We start from the raw sequence: 22,814 nt of genomic DNA, 5'->3' as shown, positions 1-22,814 counted from the left end.
ACAGAAGATTTCCTGGGGCCTGGACGCTGCGGGGGAAACGTGTCCCAGCTCCATCAGTTTAGGCGTCAGGATTCGTCCTTCCTATGGGAAGCGCTGAAGTAGTTTGAAAATGGAAAGCCTGGCTATGGCGCGCCGGCTTTTGCAGTGCACCCCCGCTCCCGCCATCCCCGTGACCGCGCAGCACTAGTAATAGTTTCTTTGTTTTAGTTCCGATCCGGAGCTCTTTGAGTCTCGTCTGGAGAAACTAAATGAACTGAAAAAGCAGCCGGTAGGATATTGCAAACAAGTGGAATTTATGAAATGTATGGACGAAAAGGTAAGACTTACTTTCTGCATCATTTGCGTTCTGTTTATTTCAGTATCGTGGCTTGAAATTGTCCTTTTGTAAGGATCTGATTCTGGAATTGGAATTGCCTGGGATGAAAAATATCTAGGTTTGCTGTTAATGGAGTGGGTGAAAGGGCTAGCTTGTTACAAATACGCGCATCTCCTGTTGGGAGAGTCAAAAGCAGCCTTCTCGTGTCCTCGCCAACGAGCCCATCATTTATCGTTACACCTGAGGGGAAATCTGTTGCTCACAAATATTGCTGGTATCCAGCTACTTGGTTTTATTGGCCCGTGTCCCAGCAGAAAAATCACAAGTGCTGGATTCTCCATCATTAAGTCAATTCTGAGTCATTCAGTAATTCATATCTGCAAGGGGAGAGTTAGCAGCTTAAAAGAGAATTAATTCCTTTGGTTTCTGGCATCGGGACTCGGGGGGGTGAGGATCTCTTTTATTAGACCAACTAGAGGTTTGCAAAAAAAAATTCTTTAATTTTTTTTGCAAATCTCTAGTTGGTCTAATAAAAGAGATTCCCCTCTCCCACGAGTTCCGATTCCTTTTTCCTCTAAACCAGTATGGCTACAACGTGGATGCCCTTCTCTGGTTTCTGTGTTTCTTGCTTATTCGCATTGCTTTGTGTGGTCCCAAGAACAGAGAAACTGAGGGATGGTGTGTTGGTTGTGAATTACTCGTTGTAATGAAAAGCTTGACGTCCAGTTTTGGGCCATGTCAATGCCCCTTTGACTGCAGTAGGTTGTTTGTGGCATCTAAAAATCTTTAGCTTTTTCTTTTGTCTCAGGACAGTGATGAAAAGATCTTGTAAGTGGGTAGGTTATACTCGTCAGATTAAAGCAGGCTTTACCCAGAAGTCTTTGGTGTTTTGTTTTAGGCAGAATCATCGGGTACAAAGACATTAAAGGGTGGATTCACAAAACATAAGGTAGGACACAGTACCTAAATATTAAGGTATGTTATGCCTGTTGTTCCAACATGGAAATTGATTGTAAATGGTGCGTTATGCTTTGGCCAGATTGAATCCTAGAAGAGTCGTGCCGGAAGGGCCCTCAAGAGGTCTTGTAGCCCAAAACCCCTGCTCAGAGAAGGATCGTCCCTGTCTAAACCATCTCAGCCAAGTGCCTTTCTAGCCTGCGCTTTCATAACTTACAGCGATGAATGGTTGCACAGGATATAATCATCCACAGTTCCCTGCTTTGCATCTCATTTTAAGATAATCTTGTAAAACTGAAATTGTCCCGAAGTCTTAAACCCAGGGCATTTCAGTGGTTTTGAATCCGGTCCTTTTTTCCTGTGCAATTGGAAGTTCTGTCTAGTCTGGGGACGTATTTTCACTGCAAACAAATCCATCACAAAAGGTTAAGCTCCCCTTAGTGTTGATGGGGGATTTCCATTGTCCAGTGTGGGGAGTAGCTTCTGAGGGACTATACTGCGTTAACGTTTCAGTCTGGCATTGATTTCTTCATTGTGAAAGCTACCAGTAGGGCATGTTCAAGTGATGGTGGAAAGGGAAAATACTCAACACGTTTGACAATCTCATGAGGCATATTACAATTGGAAACTGTGGAACTGAACCTAAATAAATGCTATAACTTGGTGCATATACTCTTTCAGTAACACAGTTCAGTGTATACCTCCACTTCTTTTTGTTATAGGGCTATTTTTGACAGTCAGAAGTATGCAGGTATAGAGATGTCATCTGTAACTCTGCAGCCTGGATTTGTACACAGATGTTTGTGCTACCCCACTTTCATGCTAAATTCCGTGTGATTTTTGTTGCAGACGCTTGATTCGGTACTAAATGTTGAGATGGTGACAGACAAAACAGCAGAGGAAATAAAACAGGTGATAAGTTTTTAATTGAAACATCTTCCATTTAAATGTTGTTCTCATTCTGAAACTAGGCTGATGAATATTTTACATAAAATATTGGAAGTTGGAAGAAGAATAGCTGCAAAGATTCCTTGCTTTGAGAAAATCAAATTGGTCTTGAATAGGTAAATTGGGTACATGGAATACCCCACCTCTGGGCTGATCTGTAATTTGTGTCCAGACCTGATTAGCAAACAGTTGCCTTCAGAGGACCTTGCAGCATTCCAGCAACTGAACGTGTGTGGCAGTAGGACTGAGCAGAAAAACCATTTAATTAGAGTAAAAGCATGTTGGTGAGGCAGTTTGGAGGTAGGCAGTGTTTCCTGTGCTGAATCCCTTTAGTTGTTGGCATCCATGACTATCAGTCCAGTACCTTTTCGCTAGTACTAGCTGCTTAAGGTGAGTAAATGAAAGCAAATTTTTCTTTAAAAAAAAAAGGTAAGTTAGGACTAAAGGTTGATTTCCTCATACAGTTATAGGCATTACACTGAGCTCCATATTCCCTTTCATTCTGTGGGGGAAGATACCTCCTTCCAGTCTACATCTCTGAAGCAGGCTAACTCTCCCCTAGTTTCTCTGTTTGCTCATTATATTCAAAGGCAGTGAGATGCAAGAGGAAACTTTGTCCGCACCAGGTTGCTAGGGACAAAAATACACTTCCAGATCTTATTGTTTAAACAGCTTGTAGAGAAATGTGATTAATCAGTGCAGGTTACAGGGAGGGAGGGTTTTTTGGCAGTTGGAAAAAGAGGTGTGGACCTGCAGGTTTTATTTCTAGCTGTCACAGAGTTTATTAGTGACTCGGGACAGTTCATGCAAGTCACAGCTTTCATACATGTAATGGAAATATTGGTACCAAACCATCTTCATAAAAAGTTTCAAAGTCCTCAGAAGAATGGCAGCAGTAAATTCAAAGGTTCTGTATTAAATGGAAAAAAAAACCCCCAAAAACCTCATGGAAGTTTTTTTTTATATTCCTTACTCAAAAAGAACCTTATGCAGCATATTATTATAAGATACTGGGTCAGAAGCACTTCTCCTAACTAACAAACTGCGGGCAACCGTTTCTAAAACCTTGGCATAAGGCAGCGCGTTGCCAGAAATGTATATCATAAGCACATGGATTCCATAATGGGCCACTCTAATCCAGTCTCCTTTATCGCACAATGTAAGAGCGTGTAATAGGCCATCTGCTACCATTAGTCTTAGAATTTTTCTATAAAAAGAGATTTTTAGCCTTCCTGCTATAGGCATCGAACAAAACATATATGAAAAATAGCCCTTGGTTGTAAATGCTTGCAAGCCAGGATTAGTTAACCAATGAACTCTCTTAATGAAACATGAATCCTATATATGCTTGTTTTGATCTCTGTTAAATCTAATTTCCCTCTTTTCTTACAGATTTGGAATCAGCATTTTTCTTCAAAAGATACCATTTATGCCGTAATTCCTGTAAGTAATTCCATCAACAAAGCGTACACAGTGGAGGTCAGCACAGAAAGGCTTTGCCAGACAAGCTTCTCTGCTCCTTTGTGTGCGTCATTTCTAAACAAAAGAAAAAAAACAGCAACCAATCACTTGATGAAAGAGGTCCCTAACACCAGCTTCCATGGCAGGACAACGGGGCGTAGCCTGGCATGCAAGTTCAGTAATATGAAAGCCAGGCTTGATAGGTTTCCATTGACCCCAGTGCTCTTTGGAACAGACCCCGTGTTGTATATCCAGGCTGCAGTTTGTGCATCTTCCAAATCACTGCTTTTCAGAATGGGCCATTTCTGTGACTTCAGCCTCTGTTCTTCTGCAGTGGCATGAAAACTAAGTCTTGCATATGTCGGCATGGAGCACTGGGCTTGCATGAAATTATTGACTGTTAATGGGAAACATTGGGCAATCTTATGGCACTCTGTTGACGGTTGCTTATAACTGCTAAACTCAAATGTTTGAGCTAAATTTCCATGCTGTCTGGTTACCTCAGGCTGAAATTGTCCTCTGCTTCTGCCACAGAGTTCCTGTGTGATGCTAGTCACATCTTGTAAACAGGCAGTCCTTAGTGGTGTGTTTCTTGTTTTCTTGATGCCTGATTGGAGACCCTGGCATCTGATTTATAGAGGCACTGAGCATTCACCGCTATAACAGACATGTATTAGAGCAGTGCTTTGAACGTTTTATAGAGTGCTCTGAAAAGTCGGGTTCAAAGTGTTTCTAACCAGACACCTAGAATTAGTGGACATGTTTAAACTTAAAATCTTGCTGACCTTGGCCCTCCATATAGAATATAGAAATAATAGCACTTTCCCCCCAAAACAGTGGTTAGCAAATATTTGTGAACTGCTGAGCCTCTGTGCTGGTGAGTGTCAGGGAAAGGCATTGAGGAACAAATGGTTCTCTTCAGACCATGGTAGGAATACTCTGCAGTAAAAAAAGCCTTGTTAAAACAAAATACTGAATAGTTGCTCATGAGTTGAGCTCTGTCCATTCTCTGCAGCAAATGAAACAAGATGCTTTCCAGAGGGGGTATGAATATATAATACAAGCCTGTATCCCAGTGTATTCACAGTGGGGGCCAAATGAAGTTATACTGGTAACTATAATTCTGTCCTTTCCCAGCTACTTGATTTCTTGACTCTGCAGTCTTCACGTTTTCCATGTTTTTTACGATACAATGTTTGTGTGCCATAGAAGATATCTAATATCAAGAAATGTAAATAATAGCAATGCAATCGCAATATATAAACAGTATATATTTAGGCCTGTCAAACAATTAAAATAATTGTGATTAATCGTGAGATTAAAAAGTTGCAATTAATCACAATTTTAATCGATTAAACAGTAATAGAATCCAAATTTATTATAAATATTTTTGGATGTTTTTTTTATACTTTCAAATCAGTTGATTTGAATGACAACTCAGTTCCATAAAAACAGAGTGGAACTGTGCTAACTTACACCTAGTGATTAAGACCAGTAAGTGAACAAGGTAAAACTAGGGTTACCAATATTTCCAATTCCAAAAAAGAGGACAGCTGTCAGGGGCACACCTCGCTTCTGACCCGCAGCCCCCTGGCACTGCCAGTGCCTCTCCTGACCTGCAGCCCCTGCTCCCTCCAGCAGCATTTCCTGGGGTTGCCTGGCCCTTGCAAGCGTGAGCACCAGCTGCTGTGTCATTGGCCTGGCCACCGAGCTCCTCGCCACCCTCAGAGGGCCCCCCTGCCCACTTCCCCCATGGAAAGGGGAAGCACCTCGCCCTGCCCTGCCACAGCTCCAGCGCCCAGCAGCAGCAAGGGGGGGACTGCTTTTCTCCCAGCACGCACAGCCAGGCAACAGCGGTTAACCTTTTAAAAAAAATAATGCCTTCATTTGTTTTTGCCTTAAGTGCATTATCAGTGATTAATTGACACCCCTTATTTTTATATAATAATAATAAAATTACTATATGAGTAAGTGACCTATTAATTGAGAACAACAAAGATGTCACTGCTCTGCAGTGCATCCTCTTTTTTTGAGGGGTCTTGAAAGGTTTCTAAAGCCTTGTTACTCACCAGATGCAATGTAAGAAAGCAATACATAGCAGGCATTTCCATCAGTGGAAGCAAGTGTGTTTCGGCAGTCAGCAGCTATAGTTAGCCGACAGGCGTAATACAGTTTTGCAGTGCTTGCCAGCATATCAAAGCCATCACACAGATAAACAGGACGTGTCTCCTTCCCTGAAGAATTTGTAATCTGTACTAACAAATAGCATGCTGAAGGGGTACAGAAAACATGGCATGGGGGAGTATGGAGGAGACTAGAACTAGAGTATGTGGTTACTTAGCAAAACTGCATGTACAGCACAATTGTGTTTACATTTCTAATGCCATTCTGTAAAACAAATGTCGGTCAACTCCTTGGCCAGTGATATAGTAATGACAAAATAACAGAAGCGCTAGAATGTAAATTCCTTTGGACCACACCTCTTGTTTGTCAATAAAGCACTTGGCTCCCCACTGGATCTAGATAAAGCTGGGGAGTAGCATAAGCTGACGTTTAGACATTGTTCAAGGGACAACAACTTTGAACTTCAAGACCTAACTGAAGGTGTCTGGGATTGCATTGTCAAGACAAGGCACTGATGGTATTTATGGAGCCAAAAGCAAAATGTAACTTCATGCATTCAGTTGTGCACTAATTAACACAGCTTAACCAGTACTTAATTGTTAAAGTTTGCACATCAGAGACCTACTGTAGATGCAACCTAACCCTATAAAAAATGAATGAAATGTTTCCCAGTGATGACTGTCCACCTGTTGTTTTTCTGTTATGAGAGGTAATTATTGTTTTTCCTGTTTGAAGGCAGAGAAATTTGATTTGATATGGAAGAGAGCCCAGAAGTGCCCTACAGTAAGTACGGGGTGCACGCGTGCGTCTTGCGTGTATATACAACTTTAATTCTGTCTGGGGCCTGGTTTGTAAACTTCTGACCTCAATATTCGACCTAATTGCAGCAGCCTGATTAATGAAAGCCAGATGTTTAAATATTTGTCCAGATGAGAAGGCTGTTCATATTTATAAGCCAATTTATTATGAGCATAACCGGCAGGGATTTCTACGAGTGTACCTGTGTAGCAGAAAGTCTTCCAGCACTGGTTATGCAACAGAAATTTAGCAATTCGAAACTATCCTCAGTTGGTGTCAGGTGCTTAGCTCTCCTGAGTGCAACACTGCAAAGAGCTGGATCCTTTATGCCAACTTCTCTGGTGCAGTTGTGTACCTTCCCTTATAGTTTATGGCCCTTAATCTCTTCTTGACTTTATTAGTCCAATGGCTGAGGGTTTGAGCTGAATGGGATTCTTTCCACTGAGTGCTGCTAGTGTCATATCACTTAACAACAGACCAGATCCTTTTTGTGAGCAAAGCCCATGTCACTGGTCTTCCCCTATGTCATGGAGCACTGAATGCTGCCTCCCAGGTCGCAGCACTGCAGCTTTGCAGTTAGAATAACTTCTGTGCGGCTACATTTTTAGTGCTCTTCTCCACACATGGCCAGTTCAGCCAGTAGATTGGTAACAGTGATGGATACCACACCTAGATCCCACAACTTAACCTTGCAAAGTATCTGACTTCTATTATATGTAAAGCAGCACGTAGGGGAAAGTGGCGAAAGCACCCTTCAGAAATTAAATGCATGTGCATCAGTTTTGAGCATGGATTTGTTTGTATCTTGTGTTTTGCAATGACAAGCTTTCTGTGCAAAGGAGCATGCTGTTGCTTAAGAAATTAAGCTGCCAAAAAGGTAGGGACAAAATAATTAGAAAACAAATATTATCTGTCTTCATTTTCGTACCCCATGCTGGTGCAATTGTATTGTTTTCCGTTATGATGGACCATGTCCTTGCAGTCAACTGTGCAGCGAAGCATGGCCTAGCACAGTCCAATTTGCACAAAGCTGGGAGTGAAATGCTTCACTGGTCAATAAAACTACAGTGTAGCTAGATCCCATTGCACTGGCAGGAATGATGGTTTTGTGGCTGTGAACGGAGAGAGAATACAACAGTTCCGGGCCGAGAATGCTATCTCATCTCCTGAGAACTGTGTCCAATGTATTTGGATTTCTACAGTAAAGGTTAATGAGAGCTTGGAAAATAATCCGTATTAATCTGCGTTTTGCTGTGCAGAGAACCAGTGCATCAGCAGTATCATCTGATGACTTTTAGTTCATGCAGTCCTTTCTTTTAGTGTAAAAGTGATACCTGTGTTGCTACTCAGTTTATGAAGCTACATAGGTCATTATATCTCCAGAGGGAAGGTGCTTTCAAGCTGTTGTGAGACAGAGTTTGTACAAACAGCTGGAAAAGGGTGAACTTTTTGGAGATTTTTAAGGCCCAACTTGACAAATCCCTGGCTAGAATGATCTGTTTGGGGCTGGTCCTGCTTTGAGCAGAGGGTTGGACTAGATGTGACCTCTTGGTGTCCCCTCCAGCCCTCATTTTCTATAATTCTGTGGGCTTGGGGAGAAGAGCAAAAATTTAATGGATTGATAAACCAAATGGGTTGTGTGCATATGTGTCCGTGTGTACATGCTTGCATGTATTCCCTTGCTGTAGTCTACCCAGTTTAATTTTAAGGTTTCAGTGCTGTTCTGATATATGAAAGCTTACGGGATTGGCATATCTTTAATGAGTTAAGCTTGTCAATACTAATGCTTCAATAGCCCAAAAGATTGATACCGTCATTATCCAGAAACAGGTATAATGCAGGAAGCAGTAGTGCAGTTTTCCCTGCGCCGCCCTGCCAGTAAGTCTCAATGCAGACTTTTTTGGGGAGACCTTTTCCAGGCACGTGGGTGAAACTTCTTATTATTGTCCTTCACAATAAGTCTTGTTTGTGTGGTGGGGACTCCAGTTTCTTGTGACCTGGGCTGGGAGCCCAGTTGACCCTGACTGTCTTTTCTCTGCAGTTCCTGTGTGCTTTGCCAAGGAAAGAAGGCTATGAATTTTTCGTGGGACAGTGGTCAGGGGCAGAATTGCACTTTACTTCGCTTATAAACATTCAGGTGGGTGCTTTAATTAGCCAGCAGGGTTGAGACGCTGCATTTATTATGCTCTGCTTGAGACCTCGAGAGAGATGCCACTTAAAAACACACAAATATGACATCATAGAATCACTCTGTAAAAAATGAAGCAATAATTTGCAGTTTCATCCAGCTGGAACATACCATTTATACTGTTGACACTTGATTCTAAACTGAGCTTTCATATTCTGTGACGGTCTAGTGTTACAAGCTAGAGAGAGGTCTCAGTCCTCTCGTTCCTCTGGTCTCTTAGTGGGGTTTTTTTCCTTCCCATTATGCTTGCCATACCAGATGAAACCATTAATTTGTCTGCTGAAGTGCCCTGCCTTGTCTGGTGGTCCTGTAACTTCACAGGTCAGTCCCATCCTTAGAATTCATAATGTGCCTAGTTGTGTTTGCAAGGCTTCCTTCCACCTCCCCGCAGATGGACAGTACGTACCTGAAGTATTTAGCTGCCCTTCTCTCAGCCTGCAGATATCAATCTCAAAACACTGTCCCGGCATCTTAAAATCTACCTAAGAGCTTTTTATCCTGAAATTGCAGCCAATACTGCCCCTTAGTTAAATATTAGGCAAGGCTGGCTAAATAAGATTGTACTCTCTCCAGTTCCGCGATGGGAGATTTCCAAATCTTCAGCATGTGGCAGTTGTTCCTGGACATCACAGTTGTGTGTCCTCCCATTGGTCTCTGCCTTTTATCTTTGTTCCTTAACAGAGCGTCCCCTCGGAGTGGTGTGTCAGCCAGCCTGTCTCTTCTTTCAAGTCTTTTCTAGAACTGCTTTTTATTTCACCATCCAACTGTTATCTTGCATCCACTGCTCTCTCACTTTATTTAGGTCCCTTTAACTTTGGACTTAAATAAACTACTTATTCAAATAAGAAAGGGATGGGGAAGAACCCACGATCTGCATCACAGAAGCGTTTCTCCTGCCCATTTTAGCTTGTTATTCCTTGTGGGTCTTGGTCTGTCTTGGATAGTAACCTGCTCAGAACAAAGGACTATATGTAGTCAGAGGGGACCAGCAGGCACTGGGGGAGTCCCTGTTCCCCTGAGCACTGCCAGGAGTGACCAGGAATAATGGTCACAAGCTGGTAGAGGGGAGATTTAGGCTAGATATCAGGAGGCGACTTCACGGTCAGGGTGGTTAGGATCTGGAACCAACTTCCAAGAGAAGTGGTGCTGGCTCCTACCCTGGGGGGCTTTAACAGGAGGCTGGACAACACCTTGCTGGGGTCGCTTGACCCCAGTACTCTTCCCTGCCATGGCAGGGGGTCAGACTTGATGATCTGCTCAGGTCCCTTCCGACCCGACCAACTATGAAACTAGTTGGTGAACAAAGCACCAGGCATGCATCTGGAGCTACAGAATAATACCTAGCTTGTAGGGTTGTGCAAAATTTCAACACCAGTTTTGTTTTGATGCTGTTTTGACTTGTTTCAAGGTTGAAACAGCAAAATAAAACAGATATAGTTGAAACAGCCTTGAAACAAAATGAGGCAAGTCAAAATGTTTTGCCGTTTCGATGCTGCTTCAGTGTTTCACCCATAGGATATAATGGGGATGGTCAAAACAGCCTATAACTTTGTCACTGCTGGCCTGATTTGGAAACTTGCAGGAATGGTAGCCCCTTCTGAGGGCATGATGGCTGCCCAGTTTCAAGGAGATGGGTGCCGGGGGCTCGGGGAAATTGTACCCCAAAATCTTGAAAGGAAAACTTGTGTCACATGTATGTGTTAAGCCCCACCGGGGTCAAAACTGCAGGCCTGCTAGCCCCTGCTGAGGCCATGATGCCTGCCAGCTGTCACTGAGATTGGTGCAGTGGGGTTTTGGGGCCCTGCACCTCTGGCTGCTGACAGCCAAACTTGTGTCATGGGTGCTGGTGCAACTGTGTCTGTCTTGGGGCACGGGGGTGGAAAACTACTGCAGGCGTGGCTGCAGCCACAAAGCCTACCAGCTGTTAAGGAGATAGGTGCAGGCGGGTTCTGGGGCTCTGAACCCTTCACTGCTGATAGAAAAACTCATGACATGGGTGCTTGTGCAACTGCTGCCTCACATCAGGCAGCAAAACTGAAGATCCCCCATCACTTGCCACCACAGGCGTGGGGGTAATAATTGACCACAGTACAAACATGAGTGCGATGCTGTAGCCAGCAGGGCCAACAATATGCTGGCATGCATCAACTGATGCATCTCCAGCAAAACCATTGCAAAGAAGCTATTCTCCTGCTCTACTTGGCTCTTCTCAGCATTGGTGAGACCGCAGCTGGAGTACTGCGTCCGGTTCTGGGCTCTGCACTTTAGTAAGGACATGGTAAAGCTTGAGAGAGTCCAGAGAAGGGCTACCCATATGATTAGAGGCTTGCACAGCAGGCCATATGAGGAAAGGCTGAGGGACCTGGGACTCTTCAGCCTGAAAAAGAGAAAGCTGAAAGGGGACTTACTGCTGCATCAGAAGCATGGGCTCGGTGAACAACTGTTCACCAGGGCACCCTTGGAGAAAGTAGGAATAAAGGTCACAAACTCCTAGAAGATCATTTCAGGCTCAACGTTAGAAAAAACAGCTTCACAACTAGGGTGTCTAGACTGTGACCATTACTCCTAGTTTTCCCCAAGGGTGCCCTGATGAACAGTTGCTAGCAGCCTGCAGTTTTGACCCCGCTGTGGCTTAGCACAGACACATGACATGAGTTTTGCTTTCAAGATTTTGTTGTGTAGTTTCTCTGACCCCCCCTGCACCTATCTCCTTGTAACTTAGCAGGCTTTGTGGCCTCAAGGGGCTACCATTCCTGCAAGCTTAATTCAAATTAGGCCAGAAATGACAAAGTTATAGGCTGTTTTGACCATCCTCATTATATCCTACAGTCAAAACGGCGAAAATGTGTCAGTGGAACCGAACAGATCAGCTCTTTTGACTCGAAACAAAATTCGAAACGAAACAGTGAAACATCAAAACGGAGCTCTGCCATCTTGCGCAGCCCTGCTAGCCTGTACACCGCACAGACAGCTGGTCTCTCAGCAATTCAGAAAGGAATTCAGCATCATTATCCCCAAATAATACTGACTCCATGCTGCAGCAAGGTATTGCATTAGTGACCTTTCCATCTTCTGGATTACACTTGAAACCAAAGATGTGGCAGCTATGGCTACTAAACATGTAAAGCTGCTTCTTGCTAAAGAAGAAAGGTCAACCCCGGCTAGTCACACACTTGCAGCCTCAGTATATTGCTTTTCCATTTTTAGTTGGGGAGGATATATTTCCCTTCATCTTACACTTGTGCTATAGCGTTGAAAATAGCTGACATGGTTCACCTCTGGGAAAACTGCATTTCAGCTGTGTGCTGACATGTTTTCTATCTAAGTAGCTGTGGGATCATTGAGAATTAAACATGATAAATACATATGTAAGATTAAATTATTATCTTTGACCACCTGCAGTCGTGAACTCCACAACTTCATCACATACTGTAAAGTCATACCAAAGATGTGAATGGTTTCACTGGCATTTTTGCAGTTTTCACACTCCCTTTGACTCTCAAGCAGTCATAATATTATAAACTCTCTAAGCTGTGCAGTGAAGTTCATAAAGTTGGCAAAAAATAAACGTAGATATGTGGCTCACAGTGGCATCGTAGAATTTAACATAAGGGGCATTTAAATAGTTCTCTGGCATTTCTTTGCTTCTGTATTTACTGCCTTATTAATATGCTGCAAGGGAAACACCCATAAAAGCCTTGGTTTCTACCACCCTAATTTTGCTGTGTGTTGACAGAGTTGTTCATTTTTGATGGATTTCTGATTTCTCTTTGAAATTTGTTTGACACTTGTTTACCGTGTACTTCAAGGTTTATTGCAGATGATGCTTGTCTAACACAAAAAGGTGTTGCAACTGCCGTGAGGGTTTTCAGTCATAATGGTGTCCGAAGCAGAAGATCAATTAATCATTGAACAAGAAGCTGGTGGGTGCCTGAGCCAGTGATAATGACATGATTAGAATCCGTGTGGCTGAACAAGAAGGTCTGCAATCAGTGGTGGATATCTGGCTCTTCAAAAGAGTCCATTTCTCAAACAGCAGAAAATTAAATATGGAGTCAGTCGGGAAGAAAGATTTAGACAAAAAAAGTGAATGAAAATGGAGTTTTAAACTAAGTTCATTGTCAAGAAAGCAAGCCAATGCAGTTAAAAGTCAGTCCTTGTTGCATAGCAAAGTAAAAGTAATAAATTAGAAATAAATTAGCTAATATAACAAATAAGAGGCTATGGAGGGCAGGACGTTGATAATGGAAGCTCGAAATGGGGAAGAATCCAGGGCTAAGGACAGTAGGGATGAGTTTTGAATAATTGGGAACAAAACAAATCCTAGCATTTATGAAGGCCTCCTAGCAGATAAATGTAGGTGATGCACAGAAGGGTAAGTTTTCAGTAGATATTTCTGACCTGTATCTGTAAAGAGCCAAGGTGTTAAAATTACTTCAACATCCTCGTACGATGCATTTTCAATACATTTGTAACTAAAAAGAATGGTGTTCAACATCTGCTGGGGATAATTGTGTTTTTTTTCAACAGTCCCTGATAACCTGCACCTAAGAATCTCAAAAGAGTTGTCTGAGGAGATTTCAGGCCCACCAATATTATTTTCTAACAAGTCTTGGAATATCAGGGAAACTCAAGGAGGCTGAGAAAGCACTCATGTTGACCCAGTGTTCAAAAATGGCAAAAGAAATGATGCACAGAAGCGTAGGCTGGTTGGACCAACATCTGTCTCCAGCAAAAGAATGGAAAAGCTAATACAGATTTAAAGAGTTAAAAAGGAATATAATTAATACCAATCAGCAGGGTTTTATGGAAAATACATCTTGTCAACTCTGATTGCATTCTTTGAGATTTCACATCTGATAAAATTAACTGCATAGCTGTGAGATGCTTCAGCTTTGATGAGCTTTGACTTAGTACCCTGTGACCTTTTGTAATTAAAACATCACTATACAATACTAATACGTGCTACGTGGATTGAGAAGTGACTGGCTGACAGATATCAGCTGGGGAACATTAAATAAGGGTGTGTTTAGTGGAGTTGTACAGGAATTGATACTGGCATTGAGGCTATTCTGTACTTTTATCAATCATCTAGGAATGAATATGAAATCACCACTGATAAATGTTGTGGCTAGGACAGAGATTGGCAGTGTGGCATGTAACAAGGCCAGAGCAGTCTTATGGAGCAGGCTGGCTTGCTTGGTAAGCTGGGGTCTGGCAAAATGAAATGTGTTTTTGTAGAGCAGGGGTGGGCAAAGCCTGGCCCACAGGCCAGATTGGTCCCATGGTGGTCTCCATTGCCCAGCCTGTGCCACTCTGCCATTTTGCCCACCCCTCTTAGCCAAACACCACGAGAGATGTCTGGGAACGGGGGATGCAGCCATTCTTCTGTCATCTACGGCAGTGTTGAACAACGTCGTGGCCAGCAAAGACCCTGAAGACACCCTGTCCCAGTACAATGCTAAGGCAAAAAGATGCATTAAAAAGGGGGTGGTGAAGAGGCAGGGGGAGGTGTGCTTTCCTCCACACAAAGATTGCTAAGAGAACTCTGCAAAGTACTTCTAGTATCTTTTCAAGGATTTAAAAAAAAAAAAAAAAAAAGATTGCTAAGAGAACTCTGCAAAGTACTTCTAGTATCTTTTCAAGGATTTAAAAAAAAAAAACAAAAAACCCAACAAAACAAAACCTGGAGAAATTTCAGAAAAGACCCACAGATTATTTACGATCTGGAAAAAAATCTTTATAGTGAGACACTCTGAGGGCTCAGTTTGATTTAGCTTCTCAAATGCATCGAAGAGCGAATCAATTAGTGTTTAAAGGTTTTCATGGGCACTGATGATTCCTTTAATCTAATAAGGACACATTTTAATGGTAAGAATGACTCCCCGGGGAAACAAATTAGGGGAGTGGTGGATTCTCCATTGCTTGGTATTTTAAGACTAGATACCTTATTTGTAATTCTGCTTTATCCAAATACAAGTTGTGCTTCAGTCAAATGCCTATAATTAGACTTAATACAGGAGTAACTGGGTGAAACTTAATTGCCTGTGATGCAAAGAAAATGAGACCACACAATGACCTGGTTCTCTTTGGCTTTAAACTCTATGAATCACTGATTAATATAAACACATGAAATTGCAACTAATTGGCTGTGAATTAAAAGCAGCCTTACTCTGACCTTGCTAGGACAGGGCGGGATCTCTTGACTGAGGTGTCTGAAGTTAATATTTAAAGCAATTAGGACTTGTAGAGGTGATATCTTTTATTAGACCAACAAGATTTTTGCAAAAAAATTCTTTAATTGCAAGCTTTTGGGCACAAACACCCTTCATCGGGCATTGGAAAAAAGCTTGTAAAAGTTCTCCTGGGTAGAAATGAAAGTTCATGTTTCATAGGATTTCACAGAGGAGTCAAGAGATGGGAAGCTCCTCTGGGCAGTCAGTTCATAGCTGGTACGGAGCCTCTCGCCTCCTGTGAGGTTCTGTGATGATGCAAATCACCGTGAATTAATATTAAATAATATTACTTTAATTAATTATTTTTATTTAATTTAATTTCATTTTAACAAATAAAAATGTAATTAATTTAAAATTCATATTAATTAATATTAAATGTATTGTGTTAATACCATTGATATTCAAGTGCATTCTCAGCATAGCTGTTAACTTGCAATGAAGCTAGAGCTTTTTAGAGGGCACTATCACAAAGTCAAGTTTTCTCTTGCAGACCCAAGGTGAAGCTGCTGCCAGCCAGTTGATCTTATACCACTATCCCGAGCTGCAGAAGGAAAAGGGAATAGTGCTGATGACAGCAGAAATGGACTCCAGGTTCTTTGTAAGAGAAGCCTGTCTTTGCTTGCTTGGCTTTTATATCAACATCCACTGTTGCAATATTTAATTAAAAGTTAAGTCCTGTAGAGCCCTTTTAGAGTTCCTCATCCAATCAAGGGCTAGAAGCACAATGTGTGATTTGAATGTCCGGTCAAACTGGACACCCCCACGTGAATAGTGAAAATTCACAAAAAACTGCTGGCCGGCAATCCGAGTGGGAAATGATTTGCATAATTTTATGTGGCTAATACATTGGATAACATCCAAGCCTTTCTGTAGCAGTTTGAAAATGGAGGTGAAATTTGGCCATTTATTGGGCATGGTTGCACAAGGTGAACCACCCTCCATTTGTATCATTTCCTGCTGTGGCTGTAGATATGCATATGAAGGGACTTCAGTATGGGAAGATCTTTTTCCAGAAGGGTGGGATAAAGATCATCACAGATCTCCCTGCTTTCCACTCTTAAGTACCAGATGATTGTATTTATTTAGGACCTTGCATTTTCTAACAAATGTAAGCATCCATGTGGGCAAGAACGCACCACATACAACTGTCCACCATACACATTTCTTCGTCTGAGGAGAGGATGAGAAGAAGAATGTATGACATGTTCGTTGGGTTCCTTCATGCCCTCCTGGAAGGGCTTCCTGTGGTGGTCAATGTGGTCCAACAAATTTCTGTTGTGAAGAATATAAGAGTGCAAGATACTTTATAGCTACCTCCACTTAGGGGGTCTAGCTATTACTAAAATGTACACCCTGACTCCCCAGGTCATACTGCAGAAATCTGCCTGTAGCGTAGGCCTTTGTTATGAGCTGTATTTCATATGAGTTAGGCTGGATACTTTTACAGGGGAAGGCAGGCATCTAGAAGGAGAAGGAGAAAGGGAGATCTGAATCCATAGTGGCTTATAGGGAGGGGGGACATGAGAGGGATGGTGCAGACTTGACAAGCAGAGCAGCTTTATGAAAGAGTAAACAAGTTAGGAACAGGATGGAGCAGGATTGTGGCAAGTTTTGAGCTGAGTCAGGAGGTATAGGAGGCTCGTTCAGCAGGCTGGAGGAGGTGCTGTTTACATCCTTTCATAGCAGGGCGCTGTTGCATCAATATTAAGGCAATATCTCATCTAACTGGTTCTCTCTGTCTCCCCTTTTCCCAACCATGCAGAACGTCTCTGAAGCCCAGTGCATTGCTAACCAGGTCCAGCTTTTCTACGCAACAGATCGTTCAGAAACCTTTGGATTAGTGGAGACCTTTAACCACAGACCTAATGAATTTAAGTACATGTCAGTCATAGCAGAGCTTGAGCAGAGCGGACTTGGAAGACAGTTGACAGCGAAATTGGACTGAGAAATCCTAGTGCCTGTTCTCTGCAACTTCTGGGCAAGAGGCAGTTGGAATTTCACAATGGACCGGTTCCTTACTTAGGCTTTTTATTTAATTTTTTTTTTGAATCGTGATAAAAGAGAGTGTGTGTACTGTAAAACTGGTAGCCACAGGAGTGGTAAGACGAGGAGCAGAAAGTCTGATATTCATGCCTGACTTTTATATTGAAGCAAAATGGTAGTTTAGGATAAGAGGCAACGTAAGCATGGACAGAGTAGAACATAAGACCTTAGGTCAGTCTCATCAGAACAGTTTATTCCATAACTTTCTTGCCAAGTGGTGTATTACTTTGGAAACAATAAATAACATGAGGAAGAACAACTGCTTGTTTCAGCAATTGGAAAGAGATAATAAAAGGTATTTATTTTCAGCAAACACTGTGTTTATGGGTGTCCTCCACTCTTGACTGCATGGGTCAGGCTTTTTGTCTTGTGTGAAGGTTATACAGCTCCCTTTCTTATCCAGCAGTGAAAAGATAATGGGATTGGTGACTGAAGACAATTTACTCTCTGCTTGATGTGTGCGGCTTCCTACATAGATGCATGCTTTGCATTTTGTGTTCTGCTAAGGACAGAAGAACTCAGCTGAGTTTGGCTCTGGGAATGTCAGGCTTCTTAGCTGAGGTATGAACTTCATCCAGCTGCTAGGTCCATCACTTGTAGATGATTTTACTCATGACAGGATATTATAAAGAGTTTGTATATTGAGTTTCCTAATGTGGTCCAATGGGACTACTCAGTGGCCTTGTCAGATGTCTCGACAGCCAGCTCTTCAGCTATAATGGCATGTGAAGGGTAAAACAAAACTCATTTATGCTTCAGAAAAGGCACCATGTCCAACAAAAATAGTCCAATGTAGCACGACAAGGAGAACCTTGTTGATTCTGCCTAAGATGGATGGACAGCAGTGTCTGTGAAAATATCCTCTGGCACACTCATACACATGCTATAGCACAGCAGCTATTAAAATGAGCCAAGCTAACCCCGTGTGTGGTATCATTTTCCACCTTTCATGCTTTCTAGTGTCTCACAAGCAGCATCTGCTCTGCTCTGGTGGCTTCCTTGATGCTATCAGGATGCTGGATCATAGCTAGAGTAGCCAATGTCTTTTCTGGAGATATATATGGATAAAAATCCAAGTGAAACGTTTCCCAAGTGCAAAGCAGTCGTCATAGCCTTTGGTCCCTAAGTGAGCGCAGGGAGCCAACTGTCTTGTCCTGAACCCTTTGCAAACTAATCCTGTCAGCATCCTAATGAACCTCATTTGTCAGAATGGGAATAGAGACCCAAAAGTGAAGTGGCTGGCATCTGTCAAGAGAGGGAACAATTATCAGCAAGGATTAGGGTGGCTTCCTAATCCTGTGCTTAAGGCACTGTTAGAACGACGGGTTAGACTCACGAGTAGTTGCACATCATTCGCTTCTGTATTTGGGTACAATGATCCCTGTTTTCCTGTCGTCTTGTCTCTCCTCTCGCTTGGCCAGAGCCAACTCCCTATGTTTGTACTTGGATCTGTACCCTGGAGATGCACCTGTCTTTCTTACGGAGGTGAAAGAAGTTTCCACTGTTTCTTCAGAAAGTTCATTTGCCAATCCTCTCTTTGCCGAACAGCTCTTACTCACCCTGGATACCCCATCGTCTAAGATGCTATATTTCAATCAAAGTCCTGTCCTGGTCAGCCACCCACCAAGAGAGTTGCTCTAAAATATCCCTGCTGATTTCTAAGTGGAAAATATGGCAGCTCTTATTCCTTGGAAAGACCAGCCATTCCTTAACGATTGCACTGGCCCCAGCAATTAGGGTAGCAGCACACATTTTCAGAGCCTTGCTGACGGCCGTTGTAGCAGATATCTCAGAATTGTCACAGGTTCGTGAACAGAAATTACGGGCTCGAGTTGCCCCATCACTTGGCTGAAGTTTGCAGGAACCCACTGAAGTCAATGAAGCGACATCAAGTTGACTAGTCAGGCCTACAAGTTGTGGCTAAGGTGAAATGTGGGCCAGAAGAGGAGAAGAGAGTGGGACTGGGCTGGGAGAGGCATATCATTTCTCTGGTTGAACAAGATTTGGTTATCAACGGAGATGGGGAGTTGTGTTTTACTTGTGGTCTTTTTCCACAGTCCTGGGAGGCAGCTGTGAGGAAACCTGGCACCGCACAGACCCCTTCGGCATCAGCTTGGATCGGAGACTATTCTGGTGATCTCGGCTGCAGGGGGTGGCCGTTAACCCTGTCCCCTGCAGAGACAAAGTGGCATCTTCCTGGAAAAGGGTCTTTGTTGAACTTCTTCCTTAGCTGGGTTCTTCTTCAGCAGAGGGTGGTTTTGGTCGTGGAGGGTGATTGACTTTATCTTGTCTTTGATTAGGTTGCAAGTGCCCAGGTGTGTTTTCACAGGTGGTTGGTTGATGCTCTAGCGATACAAATACCAGACCATACCTCTTCTTTACAAATTGCTGCCTCTCTTTCCCCTGGAGGTCCCCTGGAAGTGCTGTGGTACGGCACCAGACATCAAGCTACAGCCCGCTTCGAAGAGAACTGTCTTGCTCAGGAAGCTGAGGAATGGCAGAGGAGGAAGGAAAGCACACAACATCTTGGCCAACAGTTGTGTACATCCCAAGGCACCACTTATATTTTCAGAGAAACTTGCAGAGCAAGGATTGGACTCCTCTTCCTTAAAACTCACCACTAATCCCCCTGCTGACCGACATCCTCCTTGTATCAAGGGGTAGCTGATATGATACATGGTGCTTCCATGTTCAATGTCTCAGTCTCCCTTTGTGAGCAGAAATAAGGATGACCTCCCCCGCGTTGGCTACTTCCTGCTTTAAAGGTGTGTATAGTTGTGAAAATGCCCAATGTGACATCCCTCTGTGGGAGTTCAGCATCAGGCATTGGCACGTCTTGAGTCTACAATCTAGCCTCCGCTGTCAGAAAGAAGAGGCTAAGCACTCCTAAATTCGAGGCTTTAGCAGACTCATATCTCTAATCAAGCCTTGTGACAGGTGTGTCCTGTGTAAGGGCATGTGTCTCACTATTTTAAGAGTGCTTTCTTCTAGCCAATCCCATCAATAATTGCAGGACAAGAAATAGTACAAGGGGCTGGCTGCAAAACAACAAGCAGGAAATGTAAAGAAACCTAGAAGAAACATTTCTCCTGTGCAAGTTGAACATCAGTGCAATGAGAGCTTGGCCTTGCTGCTGCTAGGCCTGTATTTACATAAGGGCTTGATAACATCTAAACTGATAATAGCGTTTGCAGCTGTTCGTGCCAAGATAATAAGGTAATCAAATGTTATGGTTGTGGGAAGGAAGATGATTAATTAATAGGGCTTTTTCATTTTTCCCCATACCAGTTACTTAATTGTGTGCCCACATGCGAGACGGAGGAGGTGAGTTTATGGAGGGAAAAATGATCATTGTTTCTGGTTGCAATTTTTGGCAGGAAGACTTTCCAGTGGGAAAATGCAGTTTTGGCAAATTTGATATTTTTCTACAAGAAAAAAGTATTTTTTTTTTTATTCCTGTAGTGTCAGCTGTAGATGTGCCAAACAACAGAAAGGCAGTCCCAAAGAGCTTCCAAGCGAAGCATGTGACAGGACAACAGATGGATATAAGCAGCTGCAAGGTAACAGTGATGGACAGGGGTCCCAACCAACAACCTGTGCACTGGTGTGCTTTTTGTTGGCATCATGGCCAAAGGAGAGTGTTAACGAGGGTTTTTTAAGGCACCTAATGCAGGAGCACTTTGGATTTTCCCCTTGAGAGAGATAACGTGAAAAAATGTTCACTGACATTTTTAAAGATGCTGTTTTTATTCACCCTGCCGATGCATTTGCATTCGCTGACCTTCTGACGTCTAGTAATGATTCAGAAAGTTCATTTTAAATTCTGGCCTTTTACATAAATGGAAAATTCCACTTTAAACCAGCGGAGTTTGCTTCCTGCAGGAAAGGTTGCTTTTCTGCTTTCCTTCAGTGAAAGCAACACCATTTTACTCTCCCTCTATAACATTTTCCCGTTGAGTTTCTCTAGGCGTCTTAACAGAGGCAGCAGATTTAACCTCACAACCATTGTGTGAGGTCAGCCAGTACTACTAGGTCAAGTGTCTAACTTGTCCAAGAACTGAAGACCTTTTTCTTTCTTCTGTGAGCTGAGCATAGAAACCGGCTCCCTCCAGCTGAGAACCGCAGATCATATTTCCCCTTCCTAAATTGAACAGAAATTCAAGGCTCACTTTGGCTTTGAGAAGAAGAGCTGTTGGTTGGAAGGTGAATCCAGGTGGGGAAGGAGGCGTGGACTGGGGGCAGAATTTGTTGATGTGGGGAACCACAGGGATGGAAATATTTTTATTGTTGGAATATCTGTGCCTCTCTCCCCAACTCTTCCAAGATTGCAAATCTGGTACTGGCGGACAAGGGCAGCAGCCCTTTCTCTGTTCCTCAGCCAGGCCTGACTCAACGTCAAAGTTAGTGCATTGTGGCCTTGATGGTGCAGGGAACACATGAGAGGCAAGGTGTGTTTGGTAATATCTTTTCTTGGACCACCTACATAGTCTCACTTCCCTCCCAACATCTTCCCCATATCAGGTACAACTTGCTTTGGGATTTTGTAGGCTCTCTCTGCAGCAAGCTGGTAAGTGGTGCCAGTCAGGTCTTTCTGCATGGGTAAGGGGCAGTGACCCAAGGATTGTACAACTCCTGGGCTCTGATCCCATGCCTGCCACTAACTTGTGCATTTGGGGGCCAGCCCTTTAGAGGCATTAGAAAGTACGTGCAGAGAGGCTAAAAGGTATCTGTTGAATGGGCATGGTGTACTGCTGACATATACTTAATTTGCCATGTGGGGCATTGTTCTGACTGAGCCCATTTCTGTGCACTGAGAAAGTTCACTTGAAAAATCTTATGTTTTGAAGTGGGGATGGGATGAAGTTTACCAAATACTAAATAGTACGGACAGTCGATGGGGATCTAGAGATGGCTCTCAATGCTAGAATGAGACGCAACACAGCTAGGACAGGACCTAATACCCATTAGGCAGTAGGTTTAAACCTAGTGAAAGGGTGTGCTTTTTCACACGGCGTGTAAGCAACTTGTGGAACTCATGGCCGTGAGACGCCATGGAGGCAGACAGCTTGAAAAAGTACTTTATAAAGGAGGCCTTTCTTGGAGGAAAGGTCCGTCTGTAGGTATCGAACAAGGGAGATCAGGAGCAGCCTCTGAATTGGGCATCCTGTATCGCTGAGTGCCGGAAGCTGCAGGGGGAGATGAGCAGGGGTGGATATGTCCCATTCACCCTCCCTCTCGGCATCCATCCTGTCACTGGGAAGCAGGATGCTGGATCCTGCACCCTCCCCGAACGCCACTGGGCTTCCCTTCCGCTGCTTGATCTGCCGCTCTGCTTTCTGCCCCCCTGCCCTGTGCTCCACTCCTTGCTGCTCTGGTTTTTGTTCCCTGTCGGAGTTGCTGCTCTGTTTCCTGCCCTATTCTCTGCTGTCCTGGCCTACTGCGTGCCACATACAGAGGCTACCCATGCCACTTGTGGAGCACAGGCCCCAGGTTGACCAGCTCTCATCTAAGACATGCTGCATGCCAACCAGACCACTGCACTGGCTACAAGCCACGGGTCAAGTTTGCTTCCCCGTATTGAGCTCTGAATGTAGCGTGTCTCAGACGTGCCCCCTGCTGACTCCGAATGGGAAGACAGCAGGTCTTACTCCTTGGAAAGTCCAGCCCTGCTTTGGTACCAGTGCTGGCTTTGGGGCTTGGGGAGAGTGGCATGTTATCAGGCACCTTAATGACTTGCTTGAAG

General features: G+C 43.4%; 1 protein-coding gene across 1 annotated transcript; it reads left to right on the top strand.

Moving 5' to 3' along the window:
• Positions 1–178: 178 nt before the first annotated feature.
• On the top strand, positions 179–17,384 carry ATPAF1 (ATP synthase mitochondrial F1 complex assembly factor 1). Its single transcript, XM_019531375.1, has 8 exons — positions 179–316; positions 1,215–1,265; positions 2,123–2,185; positions 3,614–3,664; positions 6,542–6,589; positions 8,646–8,741; positions 15,519–15,626; positions 16,791–17,384. Exons 1-8 carry the CDS (start codon positions 296–298, stop codon positions 16,971–16,973), a joined length of 621 nt encoding a protein of 206 aa, XP_019386920.1. The 5' UTR covers positions 179–295; the 3' UTR covers positions 16,974–17,384.
• Positions 17,385–22,814: the final 5,430 nt, after the last annotated feature.

The sequence above is a fragment of the Crocodylus porosus genome, unplaced genomic scaffold (genome assembly GCF_001723895.1).
Source record: "Crocodylus porosus isolate Cpor-Errol unplaced genomic scaffold, CroPor_comp1, whole genome shotgun sequence".
Taxonomy (NCBI): Eukaryota; Metazoa; Chordata; order Crocodylia; family Crocodylidae; genus Crocodylus; species Crocodylus porosus.
The sequence above is the reverse complement of the archived record's forward strand: the minus strand, read 5'-3'. Positions and strand labels throughout refer to the sequence as shown.